This window comes from Mercenaria mercenaria, chromosome 10 (genome assembly GCF_021730395.1).
Source record: "Mercenaria mercenaria strain notata chromosome 10, MADL_Memer_1, whole genome shotgun sequence".
Lineage (NCBI taxonomy): Eukaryota > Metazoa > Mollusca > Bivalvia > Venerida > Veneridae > Mercenaria > Mercenaria mercenaria.
Window position 1 is genome coordinate 55994133 of NC_069370.1, and position 27995 is coordinate 56022127.

Genomic DNA, 27995 nt, shown 5'->3' on the forward strand with positions numbered 1-27995 from the left:
CATAAAAGCAATAATCCATTTTATAATTTTCAGGACGGGAAGCGCAATGACTTCTTAATCACAACATATCTAAGAAAAACGTCAAATGAAGTAATATATAAGACACAAATTCAAAATTTACCACTCCGTACCCTTACATATGTTATTTGCTCGTTTTCAAAAAAGAAACAGTACATGCATCTCAGTTTTGTGACCTTTTAGAAACAGGTATCGTTAGAGATAGTAAAAAGAATAAAATGAGAGCATTGCACATGGATTTTCAACATGTAATTTACAACACATTTTTCTAAACGTGAAAAATAAAAAAGGTGTACTGCTTGTAGCATAAAAGACAGATGGTAGAAAGTTTAAGGATATACCCGGGTAATAGAAACTCATATTTCACTAAATGACTACCATAACATATTTCACATAGCGACAAGCTTGTAAAATGGTTCACGAGTGAAATAAGTGCATATACAAATCTTTATTAGTGAATACCCATTATAGTTTTTACCAAAAAAATTTTTAGATTTTTCCTTGAAATAATTTTTTTTCATATTGGTATTCACTGAAAACATGCAATAATATTTTATCCTTTAAACCTACAGGCAAATGACTTTTATTGACATGTTTAATATGTTGTATGAATAATTAACAGTTGATAACAAACAGATAATAAAAATTCTGAAAAATCAAGCATCAGATATTACGGAACTGAAAAATACATTTAATATTATTTACCATGAGGCATATCAAGGCAAGTTATTCAATACTGTCGTTGAACACTCCCAAAAAATGCATAAAAATTCGAAAATCGTTTGGTCGAATGGGTTTTAATTTTTGAATGTCTGTTTAACATGTGACATATTTACTGTATTTAATTAGTCTGACATCAGCTTACTTACGATACTGAATATGGCTATTACCACTCCATTATCTCCCTTATTTGAATGTATAGAGGATATTTATTTGTTTCGGTGTAAGATAAAAACTATATTTCACTGAATGAACACCATATACAATATTTTCACGAGTAGCGCAGCAACTGCGAGTGGAAATGTAAATTATGGTGTTCACGAGTGAAATATATTTCAGTCTTACACCGGAAATTTTCTTTTTATTTCATGCTTTGACTAAATTTACCCATTTTATTAGTTTCTTACCAGTGAAAAATATATTTGATATTTTTCACTGTGAAAATACCAGCTATATTTCATTCTAATATTTCGGTAATTCACTGAAAAGCATGCAATTAATGTTATTCGTCTTGTAACAAACAAACATTACAGAATAGCAAAAATGACTTTTATATAAGAACATCGAACAATAAGAATAATAACAGAGTAATAACTATGTTTACAGTATGAATAAACTTAACATTGAATAACAAAAACAAAGATATAGTAAAAATTACATGGATATATAATCAAGCAATGAGAAAATATATACTGAGAAGCTGAAAAATACATTTTGAATATTTTCATTTAACTTTCACTGAGTCATATTGTCAAGGCAAGTGTATTCATAACGTAACTGTTCGTTGAACACTTGACTAGAAAATAATGCCATAAAAAGTCATGAAGATCGGTGTTTTGGCGAACTGGTTTTAATTTTTTCTCGAACCAAAGATACTCGTTCTCTAAGGTCCTGGGAATATTTTACTGTAACATTACTTTTTAGTCTGGTAACATGCACGCCTTCTGGGTACGCCACGGCTGACTTCCGGTAATGATGTAGCAGTCCAACATTTGGATCCACTCCATACTCGTCCCCTGATCGCATTGCCCAAACACTGTGTATACCTAATGTAACAACGTCATCAGTCCACGAGATAATCTTTGAGCGGTCACGTGGTCCGTATATAAAGTCATCCCTCATTAAATAATCAGTCATTAAATGCTTATTTTCTTTAATACCTGCACTATTCTTTAGACTTCTAATTACAAACGAGTTTCTGAACAGATAAACACTATGATCCGGAAGATTAAGTAACATATCAAGCCAAGTGAAATCATCTTTGTGTTGCGGAATAATGACCTCATCAAGATCCGTGGCAGCAATGTAATAGCTGTAACCTTTGCTGCGATATAGGCAGTCATTTAGAGCAGCAAGTTGCCCACAGTAATGCAATATAACATCATTGCAAAGATCATCAGATAAAGACCATGGCAACGATGATACCATTAAATTATTCTCTTGCTCATAGAATTTTAGTACTTGTTTCACGTCATTGGATATACTTTGGACGTATATCAGAAACCTTTCAACACCTAGGATCTTATGAAGTTCAATCCATTCTAGCAGCTGCGAACTGTCACTGAATGATGAATGCATAGGCGACAAGCACATTGTGAAATGTTTTTGTGTCTTTAATTGAGGTTTAACGTGCACGGGTAAAATGTTAAGTGGATTATGAATGGTAGAAAACGTCACAATAGAAACAGCATCCGGCACATCTAAGCCACTCAGGTAACAGACAAAGTAGGCAGCCGTATGACTGAAAACAAAAACAACTGAATGAAGTATTGCCATGCAATACAAAGTTCTCTACTGAAAGGCGCCTAATTTTCTCTACTGCAGTGTAACATAATGAACTGATATCTCCCAATGGTGTATAAACAATATTGCATTATATAAATCCCGCATGATAATTCAAACAATAACATATTTGAAATTATTAGTTTTCTTCATAAAATGTTTCAATAAAGAAAATATTTTTGTATAACATTACAATATGCACTTAACTTTTTGAGTTCAACGATGCATGAGAACCATAAAAATCAAACAATAATATAAGCATGCTGTCGTTTAAGTTATCGTGCGGGAGTAGTTTATACTGTTAGGTTATTTAACATTGTTCTGTACAATATGGAGATATATATTAGAACGAGTACCCAGCTGAGAAAACCATATTGGGCGAGCCGCCAGGCGAGTCCAAATATATCTCGTATTGTACAGTTCAATGTTAAAAACTTTATGTTCTATATCTATTTTATTTTAGTTTAAATTAAAGATGATTCACTGAATATTGTATTTCTGTCTCCCTGATTTCAAGACGCAGAATCAAACTCTGTACATATAGAGCGCCTACTTCACCCGATGTACACTCGGAACATTTTCACGCGTTTCGGGCTTTATCGTATGTTTAACATGGGACTTTTTGAACTGTCCAAATGCGAAAAAAATATAGGATTTTTGTACGCATGTGCGTCCAATAAGGTAATATATTGTACGGTTACGTGTTGCAAATGAACGTTCAGGATTGGATAGATAAAACAGATATAGAATAAAATATGTTATAACACAAGCAGCTAACGCCTAACGGCGTTTTGGCCCGGTTTTCCGAATTAGGTGATATTGAGTTAAAGTTTTAATAAAGGCATACAATAAATAACCCCCAAATTATTAAGCACTATTGAAGGAAAAGGGAAAAAAGTAATGGACTGTAAGAACATGAAATTAAAGAAATAAATTGGTATAAAATATCAAAGTAAAATCAAAGTAAGAAAAGCACCATTTTCAATGTTTATATCCCTGTGACCACGACCTTAGAACTAAAAATAAACAGGGGTCATGTACACATCAAGAACAACATATGTATGAAGTTTCAAGGTCCTAGATGAAATACTTGTCCAGATATTGAGCGGAAACAATTTTCAATGTTTAGATCCCTGTGACCTTAATCTTTGTCCCAGTGACCTCGAAATCAAAAGAAAAAATGTACACATCAAGACCAACATACCTATGAAGTTTCAAGGCTCTAGGTGAAATAATTGTCCAGATATTGAGCGAAACCATTTTCAAAGTTCAGGTCCCTTTGACCTTGACCTTTGACCAATGACTCTATTCTAACTTTGGACCAATTAGGGTAATAGGGAATCATTCTGACCAAGTTTCTTGAAAATTGGATAAGTAGTTGTTGAGAAAAATGAATGAACAAAAAGGTTAACATGAGACTCATTATTCCATTCCTCCGCCCGTCCATTCGCCCAGACAGCCCAAATACCCAGTGATCCCAAAATCAATAGAGGTCATGCACACATCAAGAGCAACATACTTATGATGTTTCAAGGTCCTAGGTAAAATACTTGTCCAGCTATTGAGCGGAAACAATATTTAATGTTTAGATTCCTGAGACCTTGATCTTTAACCCAGTGACTCTGAAATCAACTGGGGCCATGTACACATCAAGACCAACATACCTATGAAGTTTCAAGGTTCTAGGTGAAAAATTTCTTTATACTTGCACCTGTATGTTCATATGGAATTTTTTGGCCAATTCTAAAAGCTTAGTAACAACAAAGGGACGTTAATCCTATAAACAAATTCTACACAAAACATTGTATATAAAAGTCCACACAAAATCCTTTACCAGGAAGAGATAAGTCAAAATACACCTAAAATTGGATATAACATGCATGTTGTACCACAGAAAAATGGTCTCGATTTTTCCCTATGGCAAGTAAAAAATTGTGATAATATAAGCTATTTACAATTAAACAAAGGGAAGTAATTCTAAACACAAAGGTGCCTCATTGTGGTGAACTTTTGTGCCGAGTTACATAAAATTCACTCTATGCACGAAGAACAAATGCTCTGAAGAATGTGATTCTTGAATTTGACATTTGACTTCTAAGTGTGATCAGGTTCTTATGGTGGTGAACATTTGTGCCACGTTACAACAAAATCCCTACATGCATGAAGAAAAAATGTTCCGGACAAAGTTATTCTTGTATCTGGCCTTTGGCCTCTAAGTGTGACCTTGACCTTAGACCTAGGGACCTGGTTCTTGCGTCTGGCACTCCGTCTAATTGTGGTGAACATTTGCGCCAAGTAATATTAAAATCCCTTTAAGGATTGTTGAGTTACTGACTGGACAGGAAAAACCCTTTTGGCCTTTGACTTCCAAGTGTGACATTGACCTTTCAGCTAAGCGCCCGGGTTAAGCTCGTCACACGTTATCTTATCAAGGAGAATATTTGTGCCAGCTGATATCTAAATCCTATTTTGCATGACAAAGTTATATACCGGACAGGAAAAACCCTATTGACCTTTGATCTCCAAGTGTGACATTTACCTTTAAGCTAGGGTTCTGGGTGTTGCGCATGACACGTCGTCTCATCATGGGGAAATTTTATGCCAAGTAATATTGTAATCCCTTGATGGATGACATAGTCTGGACCGGACACGTAACAGACCCTGTTCATGCCATGTTAACATTTGACTGCCAAGTGTGACCTTGACCTATGACCTAGGGGTCTGAAAGTTATACATGGCATATTGTTCTATTATGGGGTACATCTGTGCCAAGTAATATTAAAATCCCTTCATGGATGACAAAGTAATTGAACGGACAGAAAAAAAGCCTGTTGACATTTGACCTCCAACTGTGATCTTGACCTTTAAGCCAGAGATCCAGGTTTTGCGCATGACATGTCGTCTCATCATGGGGAACATTTGTGCCAAGTAATATTAAAAACCCTTGATGAATGAAAGAGTTATGGACCGGACACGAAACAGACCCTGTTCATGCCCTGTTAACATTTGACTGCCAAGTGTGATCTTGGCCTTTGAACTAAGGTTCTGAAAGTTGTGCATGACACATCGTCTTATTATGAAGTACATTTTGCCAAGTAATATTTAAAAATCAGAGTTAGGGACCGGACAGAGAAAAAAGACCTGTTGACCTTTGTCCTCCAACTGTGACTTTGACCTTTGAACTAAGGATCCGGGTTTTGCGCATGACACGTCGTCACAAAATGAAAGTAATATTAAAATCCTTTAATGAATGACATAGTTATGGACCGCATATCAAATTGCGGACGGACGGACGGAAAAGCGCATTCCTGTAGTCCCCGAAACTGGTTTTCAATAAAGATTATATTACAAAGCAAGTTAGTGAAATGCCGAATAGATAAAACACGTGCGTGGATCTTTTTGTAAGATTTACAAAGTGTACTAGCGGAAAAGAATCTTGTCTGAACCAGACGTCTTTCCATTATTAATTACTGCCGATGGAGCCGAAAGTTTGACTAAAATGACTGATGTGTCGATTTAAGGCTATAAGATATGTTATACTCGCCCCGGATTTTAGAGGGCATCCGCCCTTGATAATATATATTGGTCTAAGCTACATTTCACGACAACAACACCAAATTACGATAGCATAGCACCTTGCGGTAAATATGGGACACTGTCAGCGACACTGGGTGCGTTGTTTTGGCGGACTTCTAAAGATAAATGATTGTTATTTCTTTTATTTAACGTTTTTTGTTGTTGTTGTTTTGTGGGGGGGTGGGGTTAATGAAGACAGCTGAATTGCTCTTACATAAGTTCTGTAACTGCAGGTCCGCAAGTTAAATGGGTTCAAGTGTAGAAATTAGAGACATTTGTAAACACAAGGTGCCTATCATAAAAACGTAGAGTATCCTCTTTCGGCACATTTTTTGATATGGTGTTGGTGTGACCATCCGATAGAATATACATTTTTATAGGTCTCTGACTTTTCTCTAACATTTTTTCTCTCAACTATTGTTGGGAAAAAAATATATGAAAAATAGTCAAGGGATTTGATATAGTAAGCTTTATATAGTCTATATATTGGGGTTTTTTTATGAAATGTATTTTCTTTTCTACGATGATACCATACGAATGTATCTGAAAATGTCTGAAGCAGAGTAGAATCTCACAGTCATGTTAGTTAAAATCGTAGGGTGAAATGGAACAGATATATTTTATCATAGGTTCATGTATATGCGATTTTGCTACTAGTATATGTTTATTAGAGAGAGATCTATCAAGACCTTTCAATAGTGTTGTCTTTCAAACTAGGATGGTTTAGACTAATCTACTCATTTTACGGCGTCAGATTTCACTTTCTAGCGCAAATTACGTTGAGCCAGTCTAAAACGGCCAAATGCGCTTGCGTACAAGTAAGTTTTGAAATCCTCTAAGACGAAAATAATTGTTCGTTTAAAATAAAGAAATATAGTGTAATACTACTGTTACAAATGTTGGAAACGGTTCAGTTATTAATAGCAAAATATATAGACATATATTTACTATTCTTTGTTCACAGTATTCAAAGATATGCATAAGCATTGAATCACGTTAATTTTTCGTTCAATAAAACAAATTTATTGTTTTACTGGCGGTTCATTTGCCCCGTTCGTTTAAGCCACGGAAGATCTGCCGGAATAAGAAGAGCTCTTCCGAGATGTTCGATTGTGCGAACTTACTATAGGGGTTTTCTCAAACTGTATATGAGGACGTTATGCATAACTGAACAATGGCATATTTAGCATCCGGTTCTAATGCTGTAATACTGTTTCCACTTAAAATATCTGAGAAAAGACAGTTATAAGATTTATTAATATCCGTCTTACTGTATATGAATTACCGATATATTTTGTCTTACAAGCATTCTTTACAGCGTGGGGGCATTTTTTAAATTGTTTTAATACCATTTTACATTTTATATCGCTTTTTGTTTAATGTATCTATTCAAATCTTTCGACTACCGTATTTATGAACAAGAAGCTAGAGGATCTGTATCGCAAGCTTGTTCTTTTTTATTAGAAGTGCTGCAACTTATTTATATGCTTGCTAACAATTTCGTGTAGTTCTGGCCAGTATTCGCTAGCAGTGAAAACGGCTGTTGATTCAATGATCAACACACCCTATAATCCAGGACTCGAACCAATGACCTCCTGGTGAGGAGACGGACACTCTTCCCCTGCGCCGCAAGAGGTTCACCTATTTTAGTTCAGGCGACCCCTATGCGTAGGGGATCACGGCAACATATGTTACAAGTTATTACTTATTATAATAATTGAATATTTGGTATCAAAGAATGTATATAGTGTTAATGGAAACATGGTGTTTCGTACTGTACTCGCGACGCTGAACTTCTTCTGTACGACGCACAATTTTGAATATGCACGATACGATGCGTGGCATTTTAATGCACCGCAGTATAAAAATGTCGCATGTGCTATTACGTATCATTAACCATTGGAAACCCTAAAAATTCAGTTTTTCAGTTATACGGTACTGAATTCATTAAGTTTTCCTGGCCACCCTATCGTGATCTACATGATGGCTACATTATGAGGTTTTTAACCAATATAGACCTTGAGTTTTCATGAGTTTAAATCGTTGTTCAAGTTCCCTGAAGCAGAGTATCTATACACATACCATATATGCATATGTTCGAAAAGGTACCCAACTAAAAAGGATATGTCAATAATGATAAAAGGCTAGTCTCGACTACTAAGCTGGTTGTATCAAATGACTAAACAGAATTGCTCAAATGGTGTCATTGGATTTGACTAAGTCAAAATTTGATTTCGTTGACAATTCTATGCATGTACTGGCCATAAAATATTTTTGGAATATGATCGAAACTTTTGACCTTGGACGCGTTCCAGGCCCTTTGTTCACAAAACAATTTTCCGTTTCAGCTGGGTTTTAGATTGAATTTTTTACAGCAAGTTTTTACGGTACTTAAAGATTAAATTCCAGCTGAGACATTTCAATCCTTACTGAATATTTACTTGAAAATAGTCATGAATTTAAAACTTAGCTGAAAACGCAGCTGACTCAAAATGTCTTTGCGTGACCTCAGTCATCAAGACCGAGTCTGTCTTGATCATTTTTCAAATTCTGATATCAGATTATGTTAATACGAAGTGGCTATTCCTTTTGTTATTTTCAAACTTGCTGATACATAACTAACAGGATGTTGTCGCTAAATTATGGTAATGTTTCAGATATGCTATTCATTTTTTTATTTTCAAACATGCTGATACATAACTTATTCAAGATGTTCTAGCTAAATTATGGTAATGCATCGGATCTCATTTCGACGGGGGTGAAAGATACATGTATGAGAACTTCCTGTATGTTTAGACAAAATTGAACGAAATCATTCAAGATATTTCATTACAACTTCTATCTTATAGAACATTCTATAATTATCAAAATTAATGAAAGACAATGACTTTTTCCGTACAGAAGACTACGAGAACACTATTTATACTATGCAAGAAAAATTAGACGGACGTTCATTTTGTCAGAATAATTTGTATATTTGATGTATTGATAACGTAACACATAAGCACAGATAGTGCTTGACTCCCTTTTCATGCTACCATTGCTATAATTATTTTTGAATTGCTGTAAATAATAGGATTTGGGTCATTTATGGACGATTTTGGTTAATTACATTGATAGCTGGATCCCAGCATCACACATTATGTCATATGGTCAGAGACCACCAATTCCAAAAAGTACAGGGAACTTACTGGGAATGAGGTAAGTGTATACCTGGGAATAAGGTAACGTCTGTGCGTTCTGATTGGTCAGTCATGTAAACAAACCCAGGAAGTGATTATTTTTTCAAAATTGATATTTTTTCACTGCATTTACAGTATTTTATTATACATTTTGACAAAATTTGCTACATTTTATGTGTATTGAAAAAAAGTTTTATCAAACGAATTTCTCCCGCCATGTCAATGATGTAAACAGGGGGTCATCTCATTCACACGAAAATTACTTAAATAAAGTATCACTATTCATATGTTTTTCGTCCGATATTTTGGTAGAACTAAGATAGTTCTTGAAAAACTTGTAATTAGATATACATGTTTCGATGTATGGAAGGCCGTACACGCCATAATGTTACAATGTAAGTCTATGGGAAAACAATTGGTGGTCTCTGACCTTTAATAGAGCTAAAACATGACTTTCGTCGGAAGTCATCACAGGTAATGTAAATGGCCACAAATCTGTTGTAAATGATGTAGAAAGACGTTTTCGTGCAAAAATACGCGTGAAATTTGATTTTTTTTTTTTAATTTTGGCCTCTTTTTTTAACAGGTGTGCCCATTTTTATCTGGGCTTTTTGGCCAAAAAGGATCATTTTTATCTCTGTAATGTTAGAGAATGATCAAAATTATTAGACCTTATTTCTATTTTTTACGGAATGAATCGTATTTCAGCTTCCAAGTCAAATCAAAAGCAGACAATTGAAATTTTCACAAAAAATTGCAATCTCACGACGACAGGGACCGAGTCTGGGCATATAAATCGACAGGGGGTGACCTCAGTAAACTGTCCATATCTTTCTTAAAACTGTTCATTTCTTGATGAAACTTTGTAAGACATTTGGTATTGGATCATGTTTCACAATATCACTGTAAAATTGGAAAATGTGATACGAAACATTCATCTATAGGTCAGAGACCACCAATTCCAAAAAGTACAGGGAACTTACTGGGAATGAGGTAAGTGTATACCTGGGAATAAGGTAACGTCTGTGCGTTCTGATTGGTCAGTCATGTAAACAAACCCAGGAAGTGATTATTTTTTCAAAATTGATATTTTTTTCACTGCATTTACAGTATTTTATTATACATTTTGACAAAATTTGCTACATTTTATGTGTATTGAAAAAAAGTTTTATCAAACGAATTTCTCCCGCCATGTCAATGATGTAAACAGGGGGTCATCTCATTCACACGAAAATTACTTAAATAAAGTATCACTATTCATATGTTTTTCGTCCGATATTTTGGTAGAACTAAGATAGTTCTTGAAAAACTTGTAATTAGATATACATGTTTCGATGTATGGAAGGCCGTACACGCCATAATGTTACAATGTAAGTCTATGGGAAAACAATTGGTGGTCTCTGACCATATACAATAGTTAAAGGGGACCAGAATTTTGATAGAGCAAGTACTCGTTGTAAGATACTATGTATAAATTTGGACCAATCAGAACACGTTCTATAAATAGCACCAATCAAAGCTCACGTCTGTTAAAGTATAAATAGGTAGATGGATGACTGAGAGATCATTCGGTATCCAACGAAGACACATCGAGGATTTAAATAATAATTTATCCCAGTACCTTGATGAGGAAGTTATTGCAACTACACTGTCAGAGCGGATAAATTATTAAAAAGAAAAAGTTCGAAGTTAATAGACTAAAGAAGTGTTGCAGAATTTCAAGAGGATTTCGAGCTATAGGGTAGTTGAATGCTATAGATGATAGCAAATATAGGCTTAGCATCGGAAAGCTGAGACAGAGATCCAGAGTTTGGTAATCTACTGAGATAGTAGGAGCGTTCCAACTTATAGACGGTTCAGCGTTATTGGCGAAGTACAGCCAAGGCATCGGGGACATACCTATAAAATAGTTGCATGCTACATATGATAGCATATAGGCGCTGAGCATCCAGGAGTCAAGGTAATCATATAGAGTTGCAATTTCGATTAAGAGGACAGAGGCCGAGCATCTATGCGATAGGACTCGTATGTTGTTGATTCAAAGACATTGTCTGACGGGAACTTCAACAAAAGACCAGTTAAGTATAGAGTCTCCAGCCTATAGGAGTTTGAGCTATTTATCATTAATTGAAGATTGTTAGTTTGAAACATTTAGTGATTTGCCTGATCCCTGAAATTATTTAGCTCTTAACAGAAATCATTTACGAATCATTGGCACACCAAATTATTGATCAAGATACTAAAGGCGTAGGCATTTCCCTGGGTCATATAACTCGTATCCTGACACATTTTATTCAGAATGTTTAAAAAAAAAGATCACAATAATTACTGTTTTTTTTTTATTATGTTGCTAAGAAAACAAGTCTAGGAATCGTATGGACGAACACAAATTAAAACAAAACTGTTTTTCTAGGAATCGCCGTTATCTTCAAATTCATATTTCAACTTACTTCGACGCGGACTGCGGACTGCGGATAGCGGACTGCGTACTAACAGTGGGGGTTTTCTCAAAATATTTAAGAAAACAAGCCTATGATATATATATTTCTTTTAATAATATGTGTAGGAACTTTTGCCTTCACTGTAGGAATTAGTGTCTTGTGATATAATTATCTGTTAATACAATACATACGTTTGAAAATATATGGATAGTGAACAGGCTACATTTAACACACGGAATTGCAATTTTCAGATGTCATATTCTATTACTATATAGTAATTTTAGTTCATGATATATTTTAACGATTCCGCTCCATAAATGTCTACATGTAGGTTGCCTCTAGATTCAGCTAAATTCTCTGTCGCATCTTACTTGCCTTTAGCAGGTTCCTCAAATATCCGTATGCTTTAACATTTTGTTTTGATATTTTGAGACATTTCTGGCGTTACTTATCCTCTGCGTGATTCGAACGACACGACATGTGACTTTTCGAACCCACTGTCCTGCAATAATACTTTAATTTAATATGTTCGTGCATGAAAAAAATACTACTTGAAACATGGATTTGAAGACAACGGCGATTCCTGGTTTTAATTTGTGCCCATCCATACGATTCCTGGACTTGTTTTTCCTAGCAACAAAATAAGAAACAAACGCAGTCCAAAATACCATTGTGAAAAAAAAATAAACATTCTGAATAAAATGAACGTCCGTTTAATTTTTGTTACATAGTATCACTATTGTGTGCTCGTAGACTTCTGTACGAAAAAAGTCATTGTTTTTCATTAATCTTAATAATCCATAAAATAGAAGTTTTAATGAAATTATCTTGAATAATTTAGTTCAACACTGTCTAAACATATAGGACGTTCTCATACATCTTTCATCCCCGTCGAAACGATAATCGAGACATTACCATAATTTAGCGAAAACATTCTGAATTAGTTATGTATCGGCATGTTTGAAAATAAAAAAAGGAAATAACCACTTCGTATTTTCATAATCTGATACCAGAATTGCATGTTAAAATTTCAAGTTTTAAATTCATGACTATTTTTAAATGACAATTCAATATGGATTGTCAGTCTCAACTGGAATTTAATCTTTAAGTACCATTAAAACTAGCTGTCAACATTTCAGTCTAAAAACTGTTTGTGAACATGGGGCCTGGGAAGCGTCCAAGGTCAAAATTCCGATCATATTCCAAAAATGTCGTATGGCCAGTACATGCATAGAATTGTCAACGATATTTTAATTTTCACTTAGCCAACTCCAATGACACCATTTGAGCAATTCTGTGTGGTCATTTGATACAATCAACTTAGTAGTCGAGACTAGCCTTTTATCATTATTGACAAAGCCTTTTTAGTCGAGTACCTTTTCGAACACACGCATATGTTATGTATAGATATTCTGCTTCAGGGAACTTGGACAAAGATTTAAGCTCATGAAAACTCAAGGTATATATTGGTTTAAAAAATCATAATGTAGCCATCATGTATATAATGATAAGGTGACCGGGAAAACTGAATAAATTCAGTACCGTATAAAATGTTTGAAATGGTTAAGAGTATACATGTATAATAAAACGTGCGACATTTTTTACCGCGGTGCATTAAAATGTCATGCATCGTATCGTGAATATTCAAAATTGTGCGTCGTACAATAGCATTTCAGCGTCGCGAGTGCAATAGTACGAAGCTCCATGTTTCAAAAATCACAATAACATTCTTTGATACCAAATATTCAATTAAGAAATAAGTTGTAACATATGTTGCTGTGATCCCCTACGCTTAGGGGTCGCCTGATCTAAAATAGGAAGAGTGTCTGTCTCCTCACCAGATGGTCATTGGTTCAAATCTTGGATTGATCGTTGAATCAACAGCCGTTTTCAGCGGCTAGCGAATACTGGCTAGAACCTCACAAAATTGACAGCAAGCATATAAATAAGTAACTTTAAGTTGCAGTTCTTCAAATAAAAAAGAACAAGTTTGCGATGTCTTGTTTATAGATACGGTAGTCGAAAGTTTTGCATAGATTCATTAACCAAAAAAAGGATATAACAGGTAAAAGGATTTTTTTTTTTTTTTTTTTTTTAAAAAAAATATGCCCGCGCTGTTAAGAATGCTTGTGAAGCAAAATATATCGGTAATTCATATATACAATAAACGGATATTAAAAAATCTTTATAACTGTCTTTCCTCGGATACAGTATTACGGCATTAGAACCAGATGCTAAATATGCTATTGTTCAGTTATTCATAAATAATTTATATACAGTTTGAGAAAACCCCTATAGTAAGTCCGCAATCCGTGGTCAGCAGTACGCGTCGAAGTAAGCTGAAACTCTCTAATAACATGCATTTCACAACAGATTTACGTAAAGGCGTGCGAACACTCATTCACATAGAGGCTATTTGTAATGAATATGCATGAGTCCAAGATGGCGGCGCCCGACTGGTATTCGGATGTCTTTGACAGTACCTTTGTATCCATTCTAACCAGATTATTTGAGATAAGTATTGAAATCTGTATGAAAAATTATACTTGTGGCTCAAATTTCTGCGTTAAAGATTCAAAAACAAAATTGAAGGCGAGTAGGTCAAGGTAAATAATATGAAATAAGGCAAAGCCTCAAAGCGAGCTCAAAGAAATCAGGTTAAGCTAAAAATATATACATCATTTATATGTAACAAAGAAACTATTCACTACTCAAAATAATTCGCGAGAACCTATTCACTTGAAAAGAAAGAGTCTACATTCAGTGTCATCAGGCATACAGACACTAAAAAGAAAAATGGCACGAACAAAAATGGTAGTCATGGCGGATACAAATAGTCCTCAGTTGTTGTTTTTTTGCTCTGTAGAGCTATTTTCCTTATTTTCTTTGCTATTTTTTTGCTAAAATCACATGACAGATCTATGCTTGTCATGTAGGTAGTATTTTCATAATGAAATAGCAACATTACAATTTTTTTCATGGAAACGTAGATCATACACCACCAGTATAATTTGGGGTCTCATTTTTTAGCTGATTTTGCAGTTTGTGTATTTGACTGAAATAATTTTTTCTTGCATCAAACATGACCCCCACTTTTCTTTTGATTTTTAGTTAGTACTGACAATATTCTTCAAGAAAATGTAGCTTACAGAAATTTAAAATGGGTCCTGATGTGTGCTGCGGTCATTTGAATTAGGTCAATTTTATATAGAATAAAGACCAACAACTATTTAGTGTGTTATAACCATCATACCTGTAACGTTGCAAAATTAATGGGAAGCCGGTGTCACGGTGACGTCGCGTTTCCGTGGCTTTATGCTTATGAATGGCATTTTTTCCACTTTCTGGCCAATGCTTGATCTTTAAAAAAAAATGATATTTTTTCAAACAACTGGAAAATTTTCTTGCATTATTTTTGAGTGATTAATAACTTTCAGCAATCGAATGAAGTTCTGTATTCACTGCAGAGAGAAGTATTTCCTGTCAGGACCTGTCCGCTAGGGTGCGATTTAAACAATTTCCGACGAAACTTTTACAATTCATTACCAAGTCTGAAAGTATATCTGCGTTACCGTAAAGCTCGATTCTCGAGCTCGCTATAATTTAAGACAACTGAAATCTGTATTAAAAATTATACAGGTGGTCCAAATCTCTTTGCTGTAGCTTCAAAAACAAGAAAGTAGGTCAGTAGGTCAGGGTTAAGAATATTTAAGGTGAATATTGAAATCTGTATCAAATATTATACACATGGTCCAAATTTCTATGCTGTAACTTCAAAAGCAAGAAAGTAGATCAGTAGATCACAATTAAGACTATTCAAGAGCAGTATTGAAATCTGTATACAAATTATACACATGGTCCAAATCTCTTTGTCGTAGCTTCGAAAACAAGCAAGAAAGTAGGTCAGTAGGTCAGGGTTAAGATTATCAAAGACGAGTATTGAAATTTGTATCAAAAGTTATACATGTTCCAAATTTCTATGCTGTACCTTCAAATACAAGAAAGTAGCTCAGTAGGACATGATTAAGACTATTCAAGATGAATATTGAAATCTGTATCAAACATTATACTTGTGGTCCTAATTTCTTTGCCACTGATTTTGCAGTTTGTGTGTTTGACAGAAAATATTTTTCTTGCATCAAACATGACCCCCATTTTTCTTTTGATTTTTATTCAGAATTGACAATATTCTTCAAGAAAATGTAAGTAAAAGACATTTAAATGGGTCCTGATGTGTGCTACAGCCATAGGAAATATATCGATTTCATAAAGACTAAAGAAAACCAGCTATTTAGTTTGTTGTAGCCTTTTTCATCCAAAGGAAGTGGACCGAGCCCGGCTTGGCAGTGAAAACGAATGCGCAAACCGGAAATCTCGCTCTTTTTACCTTACTCGCGGATTTTGTCGTTTTCTTTGCCAAGCCGGATTCAGTCCACTTCCGTTGGTTGAAAAGATGGCATGATAATTATATAAATACGTAACTTGTCATTTTTTTCATCGGCAAATTCTGGACATTTTAAAAAAGTATTTAAATCGAAAGTTTTGGATTATTTGGTGTGAATAATTTCAAATATGAGACATAACGGTCAAATCACGACGACTAATCAAAACGGCGGCTAAATGTGCACCCGCAGGGTACTCGTAGTAAAGACCAGAATCATGCGAACACTGGTCCACCTTTTAGCCAACAAAACAAAACTATCCCACTGGCGAAGTACGCGTATGTTTCACCCGAGATGTCTATAGAGGCATCTGTAACGCATAGTATAACAAATTATCAAGGGTTATATATTTTGTGAAGTAGTATTCAGTGCCAGTACAGATAAATATATCAGATCAAAGCAATGTAATCCATTGTAACAAGTGTATGCAAATACACAGCTGTCAGGTTTAGAAAAAAGGTATTAAACGGACTTGCCTTTATCACAAGAATTGTCTGTAAGTAAAGCTGAAGTACAGAATGCTTAAGAAACCGAAAGAAAAACTTTTTTTATTTGGTAATTTTTAATGTTTATGCCGTTTATCGATGCAAAAGTGAAACGAACCTACGCGTTACGTGCGTAGGCTAAAACTACATCCAGCAAACGCATTTGTTACGTTTTACATTTTTCCTCTTTTTATTTTTGGTTTAGCGCCGTTCTTCTACAGTATTTTAGTTATGTAATTGCAGGCAGCTAACCTTATCAGTGTCCCTGGATTTTGTACCAGTCAGCTTTTCACATGCATTATAGATGTGCAGGGAAATGACTTCAGACGCCATGTTTTTATCAAGTCACTACGGAGAAGATACGCCTCGCCCTGGGATCGAACTGACGACCCCGTGACAGTATATTCTGCTTTGCTGAGCAACACATCAAACCCCCCCCCCCCACCCCCCCGCTCCAACCACCCACCTCCCTCCGCCGCATCCACCAGGCCTAACTATAGTAAATGAACCAGCGCGGGAGCCATCTGGTCTAGTCGCGTAATGGCGGACAGTTTTTTGAACACTAATTTTTCACATGGCATGGTAGCAAAGGTCTAAACTAAAGCTTGTTTCTGTTTAAATTTCATTGTGATTTGGTAGGAAAAATGGGAGAGGAGGTGGTGTTTGGTACCTTTTGCCGTGATTTTCGTTGATATTTGCTATAGACGCTTTCACCAGCTTTGTTGTTACATTAAAGGAACTGTACCATAATATACAGTGTAAATCAGCTTTTGTGTCGTTTGTTATACCAATTACTCGAACTTTCGTCTTCCTGGAAAAAAAAGAAAGAATTACTTTAAATTGCACAAAATGCTGTCATGTTGGTATGAGCATTCACACAAGGTAGAAAATCTTAAAATACCAATGAGACTAACTTTACAAGAGCAAATTTACACTCCAGTGACGTTTTGAACTGCTTTCTCTTTTATCCGTCATTTTAATGAGAGATAGAACAAAGATATGTCACCATTGTATGGCACATGTTACCTGAATATGCTGGATAAAATGAGTTATAAATACTTAGAATTGACTGACTCAAAACAAACAATAATCGGATATAAAAATCACCTCAATACGCGTATGTGGATGTATGCTTAATGTAACCTGGTTGGAAACATTAGAAATCGAGTACACATTTAGAGCAATATGCTTATGATATCACCAAATATATGCACATGTATACCCTTCATAAAGTCAACTTAAACATAAACTGTAGGGGGAGTTGATTACATAAGATACAAACGTGATTTACCCAAGCAAGAACTCGAACCTGTATCGACCCCATGACATAATAATAATAACAATAATAATAATAATAATAATAACATCTTTATTTATAGAAGGTAGCACATGAAGATATAGATCAGTACAAAGTACAAATAATACATCTTAATTTAAAATGTGGCCTTCTGAAAAACAACAACATCCAAATACAATTTACACTATCACATAAGCTAATTAATATCACATTCATTCTTAGACAAATACCCCTAAAATAGATATTGCCTTTAAGTATCCGTTTATACAATTTTCATTTAGGCAATCAATTAGTTAGAATAATTAATTTTATTATAATGGCATAGTTATAATTCAGCTGATACAAACAAAGAGATTTTTTAGGCAGTCAGCTGCAAGATATACTTTTTCTATTTCTTTTTAAAAAATGTTAGAGAACATGTGGAGAGAATTTCATTTGGTATTGAATTCCAAACGTTTGCACCATTGTAACAAAAGGTTTTTTTTACCATAATTTATACGACATTTAGGTATAACTATGTCATTATGAGCAGCAGATCTTAGATTGTATGTTTCATTGCTGGAAAAAGTTAAAATTTCAGAGATATATGAAGGTGCTAAATTGTTGCAAGCTTTGTAAATAAGACAGTCCGTGTGGAAGTTACATCTTTCATTAAATGACATCCACCCAAGTTCTTTTAACATATCATTTGTTCTCGTCTGGAACGTTTGGTTCAAAATTATTCTTGCAGCTCTACCTTGAATTTTCATTATTTTCTTTAAAGAAGTGTTTATTTCCTTGACACCATACAGTACAACAATAATCAAATATTGACATTATATATGCCTTATAGAATAACTTTTTCATTTCATCTGTCAAATAGTACGATATACGTCTCAACAATGCTATTTTTGAGTTAAGTTTAGTGCAAACTGTTTCAGTTTGAACATTCCACGACAATGTGTTGTCTATATAAACCATCCCAGCTTTTATTACATTTGACTGGCTTATCATAGTAGGTTGTCCCCCTTGAATATTATCCGATAATCAATATTGGTTTCAGTATTGATATTACTTTGAGCAAAAGATTATATAGGAAATTTATTTTCAATGATTAATTTCAAATATGTCTTTTGGTTTGTGAATATTTTATCAGATATGACAGTAAACTTCAATTTCTTCTCTTCAATTTAATGTGAAAATATTTATTCTAACTGAACATCTTCTTGCTTCCAATTTTGTTTTAAAGTATCACCATCGCTTATATTGAACATATAGTGAAAAACACTAAACTTTTCAATTTCTTTTACTTTAGAGGCAAATAAATCATATTTTCCAAAGCATGACAATTTATTATCACATATGTAGGTATTCTTGACTTTATAAACAATACAAAAATATAATTATAAATGTAATAGGGTAAAGGCTTCTTTATTCCATTTTACTTCAAATGGCCAATTTTTCAACTCTAGCACTAAGAAAGGCTCAAACCAGTATTAGTTCAGCCATCGCTCAACCTTGGTTTCTAACGGATTTTTACTAATACTCGGCGGGTATATTTGCGATGTATTAGCTAAGCCTTGGTCACACACTATGAACATGTAGATACAGTCACCGGACTGTTTCGCTGTATTTTTACGTATTAGCAATTAGGAGTAACCTGCCGCTTTTATTTTTAGATTTGGATTTTCCAGACTGTTCCATTTATTAAATAAGGGTTTGAAAGATATTTGACGTTTTTAAAACTATAAATATATTTCAAATAATGTGAAGATTAAAATTGTATCGGTAGCTCAGTTGGTACAATTGAGGAATCTTGATAGTGATTCAACTTTTGCGATTAGGAGGCTGTGGGTTCGAATCCCACACAGAGCGATTTGTTTTATGATTGAATTTGTTTTATTTACATTTTTCATGATTTTTTTATTTCATTATTTCAATTTCATTTTTAATTTCATTCGTACAATTTCAATAAATTCAATACATTTCAAACACCCAGTGGAGCATCCTCACACTCGCTAGCGGTGTCGGTTTCCTAAGAATCAGTGTCATCAGCTAGTTGAATGACAAAATTGTCAAGGCTATGTCAACCATGTTGAATAATTCATAATCAAGAAGATATTTGAAAAACCTATGTTATATGCGAAAATAGCAAAAGGATACAAATAATGCGATTCAAATACATGTTTAACATTATCATCATTTTAAAATGTATGTTAGCAAAATATAAAATGAAAAAATAAATATATTGATCTCCGTTGGAATTCGAACTAACAAAAGTTAGATTCTAGAGCCGTCACGCTTACCACTGCACCACGGCGTCTAATTGCCGAAGAAGGCAGCCATTTAAATATTTATTATAGAAATAAGTTATAAAAAGGTAGGGTACCCCCTTACTGAAGTGGTTTATTCCAATAACCTTTCAAATCTATTAATAAAAGCGACAGGTCACTCCTAAATGCTAGTATATAAATGTGTTACTTTGGTGATTTACTACTTTCGAAAAAGAAATTCTCATAGAAATCATAGAAAAATACAAAGACACATTAAAACACAAAAGCACTAGCGCCCGTCTAATGAATAAAAAAAAAGTCTGGGAAAAAGGTGAATTTAATTCAAAGTAAGACTGCTAATAAACTTTGATAATGTGGCAGTTGACCTCAATACAATCGACACTGTTTATTTTCCAATACAGGTAATTCCAATATTTGCTTTACAATAGATCTATGACGGATTATCTTTGAACACACCTGGACTAATTGGACTCAACTGCCACATTATCAAAGTTTATTAGTACAAGCATTTCTATGTTTGCACATTGTCTTATTGTTTTCATTTTTCCTAAATGTTCCACCTTTCATGTACAAAACGCGTGCAATATGCACTTGTAATTAGGAATGCATTTGTAAATTTAAATTAATAGTATAGGTGCTCAAACTGCACTTGCAAATGCATGAATTTCAAAATCCACACGTCATTGAAAGGAGACGTATATATGTAGACGTGCGTATCCATATATATAATTATGTTCAACTACATATTTTTGCGTTACATGTAATTATAATTTACATGCACTTATATATTTATGCTTGCACATATATTTTGAAACGTGTACAAACGTAGCGAATTTAGTAAAGTTAAAATTGAAGAGTTGAATCTGTTACATTTCTAGCTCGACTTTTCGAATAAAAATAGAGCCTTTGCATTCGCCTCAGCGCCAGCGTTAGCGTCGGCGTCGCCGTTGGTTTAAGTTTTTTTATAAAGTAAAACATCTCTAATACTAGCTTTACTGAGACGAAATATATCCAAAAGTCCAAATCGTCGTACATAACGAAAAGGTTTGCTCAGTCCCATATCATTCCCTCCCTCCTCAACATTTCTGCTTTAACTTCATGCTGGAAATTTAAGTCCATGTCTAAATATTCCGCCTCCGTCTTTTCTTAAACCATCTATGCCCCAAGTTTAAAATAACAATAGAAAGATAAGCCATTGCTGACACCGCCCAAAGTAGAAAAATCCAATCGAAGGTTCAACTTTTGTCCAGCCCCGTTATTCACGTGCTGTCTTGAGCGTTGTAAATATATCCGACACGGCTTAAGTCGGAGCTTAAGTCTTTACTTGATAGTTGAAAAACAGGCCAAAAGTGTATCAAGAAATAACAAAAAATGGTATGCTTTCCATGAGTTTGCACGGTAGGATTATCTCTTTAGTACGAACTAAATTTTTTGTCACGGTTTTGTTCGTGGAAAGCATATAAAATAGCCACATTTACAGCTAAAGACTTTAGTTTACACGATAAATTTGGTTTCATGATTGAATTGTATAATATTTACAAACACATATCTGAATGGCATATTTGATTTATGTATATCATTGATTATACAAGTAACTTAGACACTATAAATAAGTAGACAGGGTGAATCACCTTGGATCAAGGCCAGTTAATAAAACATGTAGTAATATGTATGTTTTTTAAGTTTGTTAAATTGCTCGGGGTTTTCTTTGCCATTGCCTGTCAAATACAGTATTGCTTAGTTTATTACTTTATTTTATTTTCTGTTTTCCAGTGAATTATAGAGTTTTCTCAGTGAAATAAAAGTGATAATCCACAGTTTTGAAACAGTAGATTATCATTTTTATTGTTCACTGTTTTTGCAGAACTACTTCCGGTCCTCCGTCGCGATTGAAGTCAAATTGTATACCGAGCGTTATGAATACCGGGGGCCATAATGACGATGACGTCGTTAAAATGACGTCATTTGTGTTATGCTTTCTGTTGATCTTTCCCACGATTTTCGACATTTTATAAATTACGCAACAAAAGTAGAGTTTTACACATGAAATAAAAAGAAAATTTGTTTGTGTCAGTGAAAATATCAGTTTTTGATGCTCACTTGTGAAATAAAATTGATACTTCACTGAAACAAACAAATGTCCTCTTTTTATCATGCTTTAAAGAGTAAACTTCTAGGCATGAAAGTTAAACGAAAGTACCTAATATGGACAAGAACAATCAGACAAAATGGGAATACATGTATCTTCACACAAGTTTCGTTTTTCTCGAGGAAAACTATTATACATGTGTTTGTGGGAAAGCTCGTTTATGAAATAATTTTCGGATTTCAATGTTTAGCGGGATTCAAGTTTCAAAAGAAAAGAAATTTATTTAAATGTTTTCATTTTCTGTTACAAGACAACACGAATTTCGCAATATCATAAGCTAACATAATGGTTTTTTACAGAAATGTTTTATATCTTTACAAGAATAATATTTCTATATGAATCTATAAAACAACATGATTAATATCAAAAACTGGCTACATGTTTTGTTGCTTTCTATGGAGTAACATGCGGGCTTAATTTCCGTCTAATATCTAATGCAAAATTTTAGATCAATGCAAAATCCATGACAAAGAATTATTAACTTGGGTCATGAATGACACGACTTTAGCTAATGTAAGGGAGGCAATCCAATTTAATGGGAATTGCTTTAACACAGTCAATAATCAAGGGAGAGAATTCTTGCAAATTCTCGTTAAAAGCTGGCCATGACCTAATAATTTTTGAACCTTGACATTTTCTGTTACTTGCTAGGAAATACTTAAAAATAGGTCTTTACAACTGTTACGTTTTTGTTTAGTACACAAAACCATGCATTTTGTTTTGTTTGGATTAAATGACATATTGTTTAAATTGCACCATTGTTGCACAACATCTAAAATCTGCTGGAGTTTAGTTTGCACTTTATTTAAATCAAAATCTGATTCATACATAGTAGAGTCGTCAGCATACAGGTCTATACTGCCACTCTTTGAAGCTGAAGCAATATCATTGATATATAATAAGAATAAAAGAGGGCCAAAAATAGAACCTTGAGGAACTCCAGAGGTTACAAACATACTTTTAGATTTGGTGTTTCCCACTTTTATCATTTGGCTTCTGTTTGATTGATACGATTTGAAAAATTCAACACTTTTATCTGAAAAAAAAATGATAAAGTTTCAATTTATGCAATAAAATGTTACGATCAACAAGATCAAAAGCTTTTCGTAAATCCAAAAATCCAGTTCCGACATATTTACCAGAATCTATATCTAACAAGAAATATCTTTAAAAATGATGGTCGGCGAATTGTAATAAGGAAAGAAGTTTATGAATTTTTCATCTAACATTCATCTTTCATCTAGCATTTTTCAAATTGCAAAACTAAACACCGCACTTTAACAATTTAAATGGTTCTCTTTTAATTTTTCGCAAAGGTTTCGTTGGTTTGCAATTTTGTTTCGTTTATCCTTAGAAGAATAATTACAGCAGTAGTTTGATGAAGATTCATGAAGCGGTTCATGAGAAGAGGTCATTAAACGTGTTTATATTTTTAGTTAAATTGGTCCCTATCCCCATTTGTAACACAATAGCAGGAGACCTTACGATATTGTTACACATCGAGTTTGATAAAAATCCATTAAATTTTAGTGGTTAATGCGAAGAAAGGCATATCTACTTTTAGCTATAGTGGTCCTTAATAGGGCCCAAGTTCCTATATAAATAAATTTGGAAGAGGACCTTATAATGATGCTCCAGACCAAGTATGACAAAGATCCACCAAGCTGTTCATGAGACGCTGTCTAAAGGCATTTCTAGTTTTAGCTCTAGCAGCCCCTAAAAGGGGTCAAATGTCACAGCTGAACAAAGTTGGCTGCGGGCCTAATAATGATGCTACAAATCAAGTTTGATTAGAATACATGAGAAAAAATCAATTAAAGGATTTTTTTATTTATTATTTTTATTTATTTCTAAAATAGGCCAGCTGATCCCGCTTTAACAAATGCATATTCGCTATTCATGACTCTTTGGACAATGACGTCACACCTATAAAAAGTGAAGGTCAAGCAAAACATACAATTGGAATTATTTCAATATTTCTGTTTCATAAGCAAAGTTTGACCATAGTCATATCACATAGATAAACTGTATTCATCGTACCTTCATTACAGTGTAATGAGATTCAGTCATTATATAGCATATATATAATGAAACAGATTTCAACTGAGTTCAATATTTGCATACCATACTAAAGAAAATATTCATATATAATAAATCAGTTAAATAATTCATAACAAATATATCAAAGCAAAAAAGTACTCATTTTAATATGCAATCTGAATAAGTCACAAAAGCAAGAAACCTTTTCATACACAGACGACAATTGTAACAAGGAAAATCTTTTAAAAAGCACTTCTCTACATAAAAGACTCCTATCACACCCTTATTCATGTGATACGCAGACCGTATTCAGCTCTTTCTTTAATTTCATATATGTTGGTATTTGAACAGGTTTTTATCATATTTATTAAACTTACTTATCATTTTGAGATATATCAATATTCTTGCTAAATATACTGAGCCAAAGTTAGCTTTAAAACTGTGAACAGCATCGTTTAGGATAAACGCTTTGTCTACATTTCACTCAGCGTAGCACAATCAACAGAGTGAAAGAAATTGACACTCTCGTCCAATCAGGCAGAGTGTTGCATAAATCTTTCATTTTGATAAATTATCTATTATGCGTTATCAAGCAGTTTGATTTGCAGTTTGAAGTCAGGTGGCATAGGTAACGAAAACGAATTTAGACGGCGTTTTCGAAAAACCGTGTTTCTATTAGTCTAGTTAGTGCTGTATGACATGAATGATACTGTCTAAATCCTGATTGAGTTTTGTGAATGATGTTAGTTTTCTTAATGAATGAATGGATCTGATTTGCTATGTGTCTCTCAAATATTTTTGAAATTGTTGGCAAAATAGATATGGACTTGTAGTTATTTGGGTCTTCTTTATCACCGACTTTGAATGTTGGGAGAACGTGAGCCTCTTTGAGAGCATCGGTAAATAAACCATTTACAATGCTTGTATTTATTATAAAAGCAATCGACGTTGTAATATGGTCTCCACAGTAGCGCAATATATTCGAACCGATTCTATCCAATCCTGCTGATTTATGCACATCTAATTTATCAATATATTTTTTAACCTTGAAAGGTGTTATAGGTTCAATAACAAAATATGTATGGGTTTACTATCAACAAAGTCCTTAAGGTTTGAGCGATCTGATTCTACAAAACCTGTTTTCTTAATAATATTTGATATATTGGTGAAAGTTGATTTAGCATATTTAATATTTTAATCCCTCTATAACTCGACCATTACTCGTTAACTTAGCCGGTAAAACTATGCCTTCGTCTACAGTACTCATGTTTGAGATATTTCTAATATTTTTCCAAAGATAGCTTGTGCTTTTGTTTCCTTTTACAGCCTGATTGTAAATATCCTTTTTACTTTTCTTAATCATTGATGAAATATTATTGCGCAGAATTTTATACCTTTTAAATTCTTTATTCTAATGCAGTTGGTCTCTTTGAAAAATCGCATGTTTTATTTCTTCATTAAACCATGCTTGCTGAGTATCACGCTTCTAAAGGTGCATGTTTTGAAAGAACATCATTAATAATGTTATAGAACAGCTGTAAAGTCAGGTTGGGGTCATTCACTGTTTCAAGAGTATCAAAAGGCGCAATAGAGAGTTCATTCCTAAAATTTACTTCATCAATTTTTTTAAACGATCTATAAGTTATAGTTTTATGTGTTTTATTTTGGTTTTTAGTTTTTTGTATGTTTTAGTGATCTTGTAAAACATACTAGTATTAGTACCCGCTTATAGTATAAGTGATCACTAATACTTCGGTAATTAGATTGCATCTAGTTGTGTAAATGACAGCGTTAGGCAATAATATTTTGCGGATCATTCTCACCAAAAACTCACATTTTAGATGATGTGATGTCAGTGTCACATATCGATAAATAAGATGTCTGATAAAAAAAAAGATTATAACTCCAGAAAAAATAATCGGACATAAAAGCCCCGACAATATGCACATGCCCGCTTCGTTTGATGATATACTCTCTTAATGACGTAAATACATATTGAATGGTTTGGCGGTCAACAGTCAAAACTATGACCCCGATGTCCGACATTTCTGTCCATATCTAAGTTATGTTCTTCCTTTACACAATTCAGTTATACAAGGATCAATTTTCGAAATTAGTTTGAATTGAACATTTATTTCAACAAAATATAACATAGATACACATAGCCTACCTTCCTCAAATGTCTTTTACTTTTAAAAATGTGTAAAGTGTAAAGAGATCTCTCCTACCGTATGGTTTTGAGAGGAAATACATTTAGCGCAAACTTATAACGTACTGTAGGCCTTTATCGTCTCCTACAAATAAAGTGTATTATAACAGATTAGTAAATAAAAGATAAAGAATGTCACCACACTTTCAGTGTCTTTTAAGTGTTAATATTTGGCCTGTTTTGTGGAGAGTCGGCTGGTCAGTCAGACGCCCGACCGTGCCTAAAGTAATGTCCAAGATGACACCTCAAATTAGCAGCAGTCAGGCTTCGGGTCATCGCAAAACATTTTCTTTTTTAATTGTTTTTGTTTTTCTTGTGGTTTGTTTAGCATTCATCCCTGTTTTCAAACTTTCTTTAATTTACCTGAGTTTTACCTATTATGTGGTTTTGTAGATCTATTTACTTATGTAACAGTGGTTCAATACACAATGAAGAACTATACTCAGTTCCAAAAGAAAGTGTGCACTTTTTAAGTTTAAATATATTTAAAAAAATTCCCCGACGTTTTTGTTTCATTTTTTCATACACTAACTCTCAGGTATAACTCAAAATCTAAAATTTGTTTACGAACTGATTTAAATTTTGGTACCAAATATTATAAGTTTTCATGAAAATAACCGACAAAAAATAACAGAAAACTAAGTGCACACTTTCTTTTGGAACTGAGTGTATAGTAACTTACCCATCCGCGTAAGCTGAATATACAATCACTGTTTCCTCGATAGTCACAGGTTGAAAGTCATCAATCCATGTGTTGTCTTTCTTCATTGTGTGTTTTTCAACAAAACGTCTCCTTGAATGAACTGATGTAGTCACAGCGACGCTAGAACAGGTCCTCGGTGTCACTTTCATCCAAGTATGTGTGAGAATAAAGCAAAGACATAATCCGAAACCGGTTAGAAAAACAACGTAGTTAAATGAATATTTCAAATTGAAATTCATCCCTAACATTCAATTTACTACGCTTTATATAAAAGTGCAATAAAAAGTTACATTTCATTCTTATCTTGTGGTGACAATGAAAATGTCATAACTAAATATTTGTAGAATAAGTCGATACTAATGCGTCCACTACAGCGATATCTGTACTTTTATAACTGGGATCAATATATGAGCCGTGCCATGAGAAAACCAACATAGTGGGTATGCGACCAGCAAGGATCCAGACCAGCCTGCGCATCCGCGCAGTCTGATCAGGATCCATGCTGTTCGCTAACGGTTTCTCTAATTGTAATAGACTTTGAAAGCGAACAGCATGGATCCTGACCAGACTGCGCGGATGCGCAGGCTGGTCTGGATCCTTGCTGGTCGCATACCCACTATGTTGGTTTTCTCATGGCACGGCTCATATATACTGAAAAAGCTTAAACAGCTAATAGAA

The 27995-nt window shown here is 33.9% G+C and overlaps 1 protein-coding gene across 1 annotated transcript; it reads right to left on the minus strand.

Annotated features, from left to right (window-relative positions):
- Window positions 1-1176: 1176 nt before the first annotated feature.
- LOC123561498 (glycosyltransferase family 92 protein F13G3.3-like) lies at window positions 1177-27672 on the minus strand. Its single transcript, XM_045353923.2, has 3 exons — window positions 27297-27672; window positions 17317-17457; window positions 1177-2479 (listed from the first exon to the last, which is right to left on the minus strand). The coding sequence occupies exons 1-3, from the start codon at window positions 27563-27565 to the stop codon at window positions 1558-1560; spliced, it is 1332 nt and encodes a 443-aa protein (XP_045209858.2). The 5' UTR covers window positions 27566-27672; the 3' UTR covers window positions 1177-1557.
- Between the last annotated feature and the right edge of the window lie 323 nt (window positions 27673-27995).